Genomic DNA, 11485 nt, shown 5'->3' on the forward strand with positions numbered 1-11485 from the left:
AATAAATAGGAAATAATAAGTGAGAAATGAGAATGATGAATAATACTAAATAAATTATTATAATTTTATAATTAATAATTTCGTACAATATATGTAGTGGGGGGTCCCTGCTCCATCTCTCTTTCAGTTAAGGGGTCCTTGGCTTAAAAATCGTTATGGTATAGAGGATCTTTGGTACAGTTGGTTGCAGCGCGAGACTGACTACAACTGAGTTTAAAGCAGCATTTAATTCCGTCACAAATTGACGATAGAGACTTCCACACCAAATATCACACAACCCGACATGTTACGGAATGAATGTGACCTGAAAATTGGTAGAAATGAACTACATTTAGACAAGATTACAGCTCTCCTTGGTGTTAGCGTGTGGCTACATGTAGCAGTGTATATAGCGTAAACACTGCAGTAGTGCCTGCCTCGGGCAGATAGAAACCTGGCTCGGTGTGACATGATACACAGCCGAGAGTAGGAAAAACTGTTGAAACCGGACCGGAACAGTGTGAAATCTGACAGGGATTTCCTTTAAATACGTTTACCTTATTATTTGAAGCTGTGGCCACGTTTGTCATGAACATTATAGACATGACAGAAAATCCAGGAACACATACAGTAATAGGTCTACTTTAAATTGACAGTGTTTGTTGCAGTCTTAGCTGAAGTTACATGCACAGAAAGAAAAATATCATCTCATCAGTAATAATTAGCCATGTTTTTTTATACCTTTAACCCTCATGTTGTCCTCGGGTCAAATTAACCCGTTTTCCTGTGTCAATGTTCTTTTTAATTCCCCAAAATAACATGATTGATTCCACACAACGCTCTTTGGCAAGGACAAGTACACATCTCTACTTTCATTAATTTTGGGCTGTCGTATGCAGTTTTATAGCATTTGAAAAACAGATTGAAGTGTTGTTGAAATAGTATTGAGTAAAAGTTGACATATTCCAGTCTGTGATTATCATCAACATCCATTCCTTTAATTTTAGTCTCAATAATTCCTAATTTCTGCTTTTCTAACTAAAACATTAGGTATAATTTCCTATAAAGGAGGTTTATGGACCATAAATTCCAAAAATAACTGTAAAACTAGTTAATAGGTTAGTGCTACGTAGTGTTAAACGGCAACATAAGTGACAAACATTGAAAAAAAGCATCAAAAGTGTTGAAAAAAGGGACAAAAATGGAAGAAAAAGTTAGAAACATTGATTAAAAGCGTCAACAAAAGTGTTGATTTTGACGGGAAGACAACACAAGGGTTAAAATATTTCCATAACGCTGTTTGAGAGAGGTAGATATCGATTGAAAATTTTACATACTAGTACTGATACAACACCTTACTTTTCTAGGAATGACGTTTCATAGAACCCAATAAGCCTCTTAATCTTAAATGCAACATGTCTATAAAAACAACTGATAAATCTACACAAGAACTTAAAATACGGTAAAAAATTAACTAAATTGATTTAAAAATAGACACTGAAAATCAGATCAGCTTGACAGTATACTGTGTTCTACAGACACAATTTGAGTTTAATGCACTGCACAAGCAAAGGGAGATAACCACTCTCTTCACTACACTGACAACACATAACACAGTATTTTCCATTTTGCAAATTAATCAAACCAGCACGTTCATTAAGACACCCATTAAGCGATTTGACAACAGTTATGTCATATAAAGGAATACAATGCAAATGGAGAAATTATTTTAATGCGATTTAACAATTTTTTTCAAACAACAGACACTTCGCAACATGAACACACACCCCGTACCTCGTCATCGCCACCCACCCGAACAAAAATCAAGAAATGACACGGTAACTGGAGTATTTAAGACCATACAACTAAATAATAACAAAATGAACATGTATAAAGGACAACACCATAAGCCCATCATACACTTTCCCCATTTTCTAGGCTAGACATCCAATCTGGTGAACCCTTTATACGCCACCACCCTAGCCATCTAACAAGCCCACTCCTGGATTGACGGCACCCCTTCACTCCTCCATCCTCTTAAAAGAGTCTGTCTGGCTATCATTAAACTAGTCTGGACCCAGCTTCTAAAAAAAATCCTGGACCTTATCACAGGACCATAGGACATGAAGTAATTGGCCAGTCTTTCAAACCCAGTCTAAATAATGTGGAAGGTGTCCAATAGCGATGCCTAATCTTGAACTGAATGAGGCACACCCTCACATCGCAAATAGACAAATTCCTACACAAAACGGTGGGACAAAGTTACAACACAATACATTAATCTTTAGGACATCAACAAATTACGACCATGCTAATAATAAACAGTAGGCTAGTTGTATTGCTGAAGGTGGTGGAAGAAGTATTCAAATCTTTTTTGTATTTATGTAAAAGTAGGAAATGCAACGAGTAAAGGGCTTTTTCTGGAGATACTTTGAACTATTTTACACACTGTTCATCTCTAAAAATGCATCAGCTTTTTTTAAATGATCACGTTTTTTTTAGATGGAAACATTTTTAAGTGGAAGCAGGAAGATGTTCCCAGAAACCTATCATAATCAGTTATTGAAAAACAGTTATAATGGGTTAATTAGTTGATCTTCCATTCTTTGTATATTTTTGGGTATTTACTTGATAGCAGAGCTGAAGAGAAATCAAAAAGAAAGAAACAGGACCCCATGGTCCTCACAGAAATCACGATTTTATTATATCATAACCAAACCTATAAGAAGAAAATGAGAATGTGACAGTAGCCAACACGAGTGGTGAGTGTTCAGAACCATACCGGTCATATGTTGCTGTTATTTAAAAATACTGGCCAACATATCGGATGAGTACGTTTTTATAACTGTAAATACTTTTTATTTTTTAGAATATATGCAGTAGTATATTTCTTTGCTGATATTTCCGAGTGTTTTAATTAAAAACCACGCTGATGCCTTGAGCATTACACTGCTACTTCCTCTATGTGTAGATGTGTCATTTTGTGTCAGGTGACTTTCCGCGTGACGGCCAGGTTGTTATCATTCCACTTGCTCGTCAGCTCCACTCCCCTCAGGCTAATGAATGATAGCTTTAAACCACTCCAGTAGAGTTACACTGCCGGGCTCAAACCTGAACAGTCATTTCATCCAGGACCACGCCAGTCCCCCCTTTCTGCCGCCTTCTTCATCTTCACACTTTGTGCTACTGCCACGTGTCTTTCAAAAAAGAAAAAAACACTTTCTACTTTACTTCTTACTTGTTGCATATTTAGCATTTAGGCGACGCTCATGCATATTACAGCTGTTGTTAGGGTACTTTCACTTTGACCTTTGCACTTCTTTCTGTTGGTTGTGTGTAATGTCAATCATTTACGTTACCTTTGCTGTCACTCAAAGTTGCATTCAACTCTACAACTGATATCTTGCTCAAAACGTGAGTCAAATGTAATATTTTAGGCGATAAAATAGGACTAAAGCAATGGAGATTACATTTCCAAACAGATGGGACTATGTAGCACAATTTGTCTTCTTTATTCTCAGTTCTTTATTCTTAATTTGAAATCCACAAAGTCAATATCTTCCCTGGTTAGTTTGTTTGAGTGTATTTTAATGTCCTCATCAATCGATCTAATCTAAGCCTTTGATTAAATATTCATGCTGTAGGGCCATGTAGGGCCATGTTTATTTCTTCTTTCCACCCATGGATGGCACTTCAGTTGCCTGTTCATTTATTACTGGAACATGTGCACACCTACAGTACTGCAAGCCAAGTGGATAGCAAGGAACAAAAGGCTTATGGTTGTGGCTTTGTCTAGTAAGCAAAGTTAATTTATTGTCATATTTTGTATGATAGTTTTTTTCTGCTCTCTAGGTATTATAGCTGCAAGTAGCTCATTTTAGCTCACTGTTTTGGTTTTCCGGCTGGCAACTTTACTTGGGACTTGGTTCCGTCTCTGCCTTGTGTCCAAAACAAAGCAGTCAGAAAGAGAAATGACTATTGGACTTTCATGTATTATTTGCTGGATCTGTGAATAGTAGGGATTCGTGGAGTCTTACAAAGTCTTATAAGGTCTAAAATCTCAATAATAAAATGTTAGGCCTTAAGAAGCCTTAAAGGTGCAATATGTAATACTGACACCTAGTGTTTAAAATAGTTTCTGCAGTACAAATTCAAAATACTAAAGCGAGTCGGAGAAGGAGGTTGCCAGGCTGAGGGGCAGGCATTGTCTCACATAGCCAGACATTACATCACAGCACGGCGGAGTAGCTAACGTTAGATGCTAGCTATATTTACTGTCATAAAAGCCCGTGCTCATGCGGACCTCTGTACCCAACTGACAGACACACTTATTCGGCTTAGAATTACGGTTCCAGTAGGAACCGCTAAAAATAACATTACCTTGCCGTCTTCTCTACCCGACTGAACCCACTTTATTGGCTAAACGCACTGCAAACTCTCTTCCCGAGGCCCCCCCCGGCTTAAAATAACTAACTGTTGTTGGCTACGGCCACTGAACAGGTTAATGAGACCAACATGTAACTTATATTGCAGCCAACATATTGCGCTCTGTATTTGGTGCGAGTCTCTTTTTGGATTGTACCACAGACACAAAACAGATTTTATTCTTCAGCTGTTGGGAAGTTTAGGGTTAGCGATACTTGGCTTGATGTTGCGATAAAGGTCATAAATTTCATTCGTAATGGTCTTAAAAAGTCTTAAATTTGACTTGATGAAACCTGCAGAAACCCTGGAATAGGCCACCATAGGCTATCATGTTAGCAATAACAACTTTATAAAGGATGATATTAGTCAGTGCTTTCAGGTTATTGTGGTGTTTCTTTTGCCCTCAAATGGCAAAAAAATCATTTCATGCAGGTGTAACAACTTAAAACAATTAAAAGAGAGTGCTCGGAGTTCTTATTTTAAGATTGGTGTGAGGTACTTGTACAGTGACCTTACACTTTAAGTTGCCAATGAAAGCTTGAAAACATTGTCAGAGACACCCCGGGGGAAAGAAAAATGTAAAATGTAATGTATTGTGTGTTCCACAAACCAAACTTACTGTTAAGGTGTGTGAAACCCCAGTATTATGTTACTACATCCTTGTCTTGTTGACCTCTATCTTTCTTTTTTTCTTCTCCCTGCAGGTGCCACAGTGGTGTGTGGAGTATGCTTTGTCCTATGAGTTTTCTCAGGGTCTGGTGTGTTGTTCCCAGCCCTATTCGGTGACGGCGTCAAGTCTGGCCCTTCACGTGGCTGATGAGATGGACCTCAGCCTGGGCCTGGAGGTGGGCTACAGGGTGTCCCATGATGACAGCTGTACAGCTGACACCCTACTGAGGTGAGGATGCATGGATAATGCACATTGGAAAATTTAAATTATTTTTCAATTACATTTTATTCATAGTATCAAATCATAACAAGCGTTATCTCAACACACTTTACAGATAGAGTAGGTCTAGACCACACGCTATGATTTACAAAGACCCAACAATTCTAGTAATTTCCCCGAGAGCAAGCATTTAGTGCAACAGTGGCGAGAAAACCCTCCTTTTAGGGAGAAACCTGGGACAGATCCAGGCTCACCCCGGTCGGGGGTGTAATGAACAGTGGCAATTATAGTCACAATTGCCACTATCCTGGAAATGTACTTATAGTCACAACAAAGATAATAAAACTATGACTAGAAATAGTATTTATATTAAGGGTTCATGGCGTAGCAGGGCACTGCAGGGCTTAGCAGGGCATAGCAGGGCATAGCAGGGCATAGCAGGGTGTAGCAGGGCTTAGAAGGGCACTGCAGAGTGTAGCAGGGCACTGCTGGGCACTGCAGGGTGTAGCAAGGCTTGGCAGGGCACTGCAGGGTGTAGCAAGGCTTAGCAGGGCACTGCAGGGTGTAGCAGGGCACTGCAGGGCACTGCAGGGTGTAGCAGGGCATAGCAGGACACCAAGCACCGAGCAGGACCAATGCTGCAACCATGATTAAGGTGCCACCCTAATCCAAGTAAAATTGAGGAGCAAGAAAACATAAGGTTCGGGGAATTAGCTGAATAAGTTAGTAACAAGTATTTCTGGGACATGAATGCACGCAGATGGAAAGAGAGAGGAGCTCAGTGTGTCAGGGGAAGTCCCCTGACAGTCTAAAACTATAACAGCATAATTAAGAGTTGTTCCAAGTAGACCTGAGCCAGCTCTATAAGGGTCGGTGGATGAATCTGACGACTATAAAGAGAAGCGGAGAAGAGAAGTGTTGCCGTATAGCTATACACCCTCATGTCATCCTATTATTTTCCCCAGTATCGGGTCGTGACTCTGACGCTGCAAATTACATTTGCTGCCACTAGGGTGAGTCTAGATTTCTAGGCTATAAGATCACAGTCGTGTCAAAATAATTTTTTCCTTATTAGTGTCTTTAGGCAGCAAAGAAAATGAAGTGAAATAATACACGTTTGTCTTTCTGGACCTGAGCAATGCATTTGAGAACTTTTGAAGGCTGAAGTGGAGAAGGGTTCCATGTGACCAGCAGTTGAACATGGGTCACTCGGTCCTAAGAGATGGGTGACCGCCATGCATCGCCTTTGGCCTATCAAAAGGAACTTAATAAATAAAAAATAACATAAACATCCATCCATCCATCCATTCATTAACCTGAAACATTTAAAAAGATAAATACATAAAATACAAAAATAACAATTAAGCTTTTCTTACTAGGCTAAAGACTGAAAGGAGGTGTTTTTTTAAAACTTTAAAGTGACACACGCTAGCAGTTTCCCTCTGCTTTGAGTCTTTATGCTAAGCTAAGCTCATTGAATTGCTCTGGATACATTTCTATAAAGTTTTTTTTGTATCTATCCTATCTTAATAAAACAGACATAAGAGTGGTCTCAATCTAACATGCAGGGAGAAAGCAAATATGCGTATTTCTGAGCATGCTTTTAAAAAGATTATTACAAAATCATTAGACTTTTTTGAGATTTTCATTTACATAATTCTGTTCAGTAAGCCCCTTGAAATTCAACTACATCAAAAACTCAGGCCATATGCCGAGGAGCGCTGTCTACCTCTAACTTCCTGGAAGGAGGCCAACTGCAAAAGTCTGCTAAACTGTAGTGCATCCTGGGAATTATTTGTTCATAACATACTGTAAGTGAGTGCCAGAGATGGCTTGAGTACAAGTGCAACACATCTTTCAGAAAGATATCACGTATCAAAGTGTGCTCTACCAAACTGTAGGTAAACCCAGGTAATGTGTTCCTTGCTTTTTTTTTTGCCGAACAATGCTGAACTGTATCATGTGTAATGATCTCCTCCCCAGAGGCAATGTAGATGGATTCATTTCATTTCACTAGTTTTGTATTATAATTTTCCATGGTTTTTCTTTTGCTTTCAGCCACACCTTGACCCTTTTTTCTGTGACCTGCAGTCTGCTGTGGCAGTAAAGGTGTTATACCAGTGTATTCACTGGAAATAGATCCATGTGTCTTTTTCCTGTGCTCCAGAATGATTATGTAAATACATGTACAGTACATCTATAAAGACCTACTGGGCCAACCTGCAGTTGAGAAGCTTTAAAATCTCTATATGTTTAATAGATACTGGCACTTTACTCATCTCTTTTTTTTTTTTCTTTCCCTCACCCCAGATTTGTCAGTGACACTCTGCTTTTAGAGGAAATGATGTCCGACCCTCTGCTGCATCAGTATGGCGTTGTGGTGTTGGACGAGATCCAGGAGCGGACCGTGCCCACTGACGTGCTGCTGGGCCTACTGTGTGACGTCTGCCGGCAGAGGCCGGACAACTTCCGGGTGGTTCTCCTCACTCACCCGACGCTGGCGCCTCGCCTCTCGGCCTTCCTGGGACCATCGGTTCCTCACCTCTCCCTGGACAGTGTGCACACTCACTCACCCCCTTCCAGAGACCAGGACGAGGGGACGGAGGTGGAGGAGGACAGGAAGGTTGTTGAGTTGAACAGGGTGGAGACACTGTACCGGGAGCTTCCGTCTGGGAAGGAATCGGCAGCCGCGGCCTGTCACATGGTGCTGGATCTGCACAGAAGGGGCGAGGAAGGAGATGTGCTGGTGTTTTTGGCCAGTGCACAGGTACAAGACTTACACTTTAATGTCTACAAAGTACCAAATGTCACAGTTTGAATGAATATCTGTGTGCTAAAGCAAAATATCAATGAGATGCAGTTTCTGACCATGTCTAATCCCAGTATGAATATTTTTTCATCATTGAACATTAACAGTATATAGGCCAATTTATGCTTCTGCGTTAAATCGACGCTGTGGCGGCGCACGTCGCTCGGTTGTGGCTTGGTAGTGTTGCATTTTCCTCCTACTCCTGGTATTTCCTGGTTCTTCTTCTCCATAAACAACATGAAATCAAGGGGGGGGTTAACTTTTCCTGCTACAGATTTCCCACCTTGGTCAGAAAGCACAGGGGAGACACTATGACCACTATGCCTCTAGAGTCGCTACTCGCTCTGATGCTAATCACCGTCTCTCTATCACTCATTTGATCACACACCCCCAACACACCCCCAACACACCCCCAACACACCCCCAACACACACACACACACACACACACACACACACACACACACACACACACACACACACACACACACACACACACACACCAGCCTGGCTATTCTGCACACACCAATAGGGTCCATGATGATTTGGTCACACATGTGGTGGCAGGTGGTAACAGCAAGTGTGTTTTATTAATCCAGAGGTCTGTTACTGACAAAACATGCAGGGCTGAAGTGATTTGATGATTAACCGATTACTCAAAAGAATATTAATATGCATCTATTTTGATAGTTGATTACTTATTTCTGGTTACAGCTTCTCCAAAGTGAGACTAGGCTGCGTTTCACAATTTTTGGTTTAGACTGTTAATCTGACAGAGTAAGACAAATTAAGAGGTCTTCTTGTAACATTTTATGAATTAATCGATTTTTGAAAATAATTAGTAGTTTCAACCCTAGACGCGTGTATTGAGCACTAAGGATAAAACACACTTTGAGCTGGGCCATGAGCTCACTGTAGCGACCAGAGTCAGAACTGCAGCTGACATGATATTAAGACTGCCAGGTGAGAAACTTTCACTGAAGCAACCTTTGAACACAGTATCCATGTCTCTCAAAGGACATTTTTTCAAGTCTTTCTTAAAACAACATGCCACATTCCCATATGTACATTTAAAACTTTTTTGGCTTGCTGAAATCCTTCTTTTCAAATTGGCCTTGAAAACAGTCGTCCTTATGCATTTCCAATGTACGTGATCAGGAGACAAAATCCCCGGGGTACATTTTAAGCTCAGATTTTGGGGACGTGTAGGCCTACAGAAATCATCCTCTTCAGTAGAGCAATGTGAAAACCCCAGTCTAGTGACAAACTTTGAACGTATGCAAGTCAGTATAGTCATGGTCAGACATTTTAGGGGTAATAAGTTGTCGAGTGGAGGGGATCTTTCACACCGAAAGCCTTTAGTTTGGTTGTGTCGAACTACAGTTTGTTTGACCTTCTTCTTGTATTTACTTTATTGCTCCCGCCCCCAGACATATTCGACCAATAACAAGACTGGACGTTCTTGCCTGATTTGTAATGACGCAATTTGGTACACTTGGATTTTTTCAGGTGTGAAACCAAACCAAACCGACCGAGGGCAAATTGCTCCAAGTTTACTAACTAACCAACTGATTCGGACCAAAGCAAACGAACTCTAGGTGTGAAAACGATCTTAAAAAGGCTGAACTTATTGGCCCTGTTGGCAGAGTTTCCCTTGTGTGGAAATATTAATATGACCTAAGTTCCATTTTAATCAGGCTAGTGATGCGGCAGTCATTCATGGTTTAATTTTTGAAGCTGTTTAATTGTGATTTCTGTCTTACTTTTAGTTGTTCAGTAATGCAAAGCTCAACATTTCTATGTGCCAAAGTGCAATTGAAAGAAATTGTAGTGCAAGACTAATTTAAATTTAAAACTAAACAACATTGATTGAAAAACAGGATTCCAATAGCAATCGTTGCTAGTGAAGTCTTTTTGTACTTTTAGCTAAAGGGAAAGATCAATATACCAATATTCATTCTATGGTGTGCTGTAGAGTTTTGTAGAGTGAACAAGGACACCTCAAACTGAGAGGCCTCAGGTGTGTGACACACACACATACACAAATACACACTTTATCCAAATGAACACAGCCACAACGTATCTGTCATGTGTTTTCCATCATGTGCAAAGATATGTGTACATTTTTATGTACTATGTATTATTGACCTGTAGTACATCCAACGCTCTCAAGCACATTAAACTCCCTTTATGTCAACATTACCACACCTTCACCGTCAGTCCTGGGTTCCATTCCATTCCAGTCTATCGTGTGGGCCGGTGTTAGCAGAGACTAGATTTGTAACTCAAAATCCTCTTAATTAACTCTAAGTGAAGCGCACACACACCCACACACTGAGACTCCTTTTGCTCTCTTCCCTGTTCTGTGTAGGAAACAGAAGAGTGTATGGCCCTGATGGAGAAGGAGTGTGTAGCTCTGAGTCCTCAGCTTGGTCCTCTCCGGATCCTCCCTCTCCACGCTGGCCTGGGTGCGCTGACCCAGCGGGTCTACGAATCCAACCAAGAAGCTTCAACACTAAGGGAGAATGACAGCTCCGTAGGCGTGGGGGGCTCAGTGTTGGGAGCGGGAGGACCGGGGGTCAAAAGGAAAGTTATTCTCTCCGATACCCTCGCAGAAGCTTCCTTCTCCCTGCCAGATATTCGCTATGTCATAGACACAGGCCTTCAACTCAAAACTGTGAGTTTCTTTTTCCTACATGGAAAAAATGGCATGCTCAAATTCTAGATTATTAATTGTTTTTTGATCAAATTGTTTTAATCAAAATCAGCGTGTTCAGGCTATCATGTACAAAACTTGACAATTCCATTCCTGACATTTTTAATCCAATATTCTGCCACAGGTTTACAATCCACAAATACGAGCTAACTCGCAGGTCGTAAGAACGATCAGCAAACACCAGGCCGACATGAGAACTCAAAGGGTGAACAGCCACCTGCCAGGTACGTCAAAGGTCCTCGCTGCTGTTCTGATTACCAGCTGATGTGGTTCGATGCAGACTTTTCCCAAACCGTAATATATCAATTAAATCCCCTATGTGTAGGATTTAAAGTCTGACTTTGGGGAATGTTAGTGGTAGGATCAAACTAGAGACCCTATTGTGATTGGATGACACAAGCCGCAGAGCCAAATTGGGTCAGGGGTGTTAAGTAGGGGGGCATTGATCCCTTCAACACCTTCTAACCCCCCTACTTCAGGCACCCTTTCTCGTACAACATCCCTTTTCAACTGAGCCTGAGCCTCATCAGTCATTTTGATCTCAACTACACCCCTGAGAAGTTTGGAGACTGCATCGTGTACGGTTGTGATGCTATCGCGGTGACAAAATCTGTCTACAGACAGACAGACAGACAGACAGACAGACAGACAGACAGACAGACAGACAG

At 40.9% G+C, this 11485-nt stretch overlaps 1 protein-coding gene across 2 annotated transcripts in view; it reads left to right on the top strand.

Moving 5' to 3' along the window:
* Window positions 1-11485, top strand: part of dqx1 (DEAQ box RNA-dependent ATPase 1) — a 39291-nt gene that overhangs the window by 7708 nt on the left and 20098 nt on the right. For both annotated transcript variants that reach the window (XR_004335572.1, XM_032539230.1), the window contains exons 3-6: window positions 5109-5302; window positions 7604-8060; window positions 10473-10778; window positions 10942-11041. Coding sequence is in view for 1 of the 2 variants with exons in the window: in XM_032539230.1 (XP_032395121.1) it covers window positions 5109-5302; window positions 7604-8060; window positions 10473-10778; window positions 10942-11041 (1057 nt within the window). In the remaining variant the exon portion in view is untranslated. The remainder of the gene's footprint in view (window positions 1-5108; window positions 5303-7603; window positions 8061-10472; window positions 10779-10941; window positions 11042-11485) is intronic.

This window comes from Etheostoma spectabile, chromosome 16 (assembly GCF_008692095.1).
Source record: "Etheostoma spectabile isolate EspeVRDwgs_2016 chromosome 16, UIUC_Espe_1.0, whole genome shotgun sequence".
NCBI lineage: Eukaryota > Metazoa > Chordata > Actinopteri > Perciformes > Percidae > Etheostoma > Etheostoma spectabile.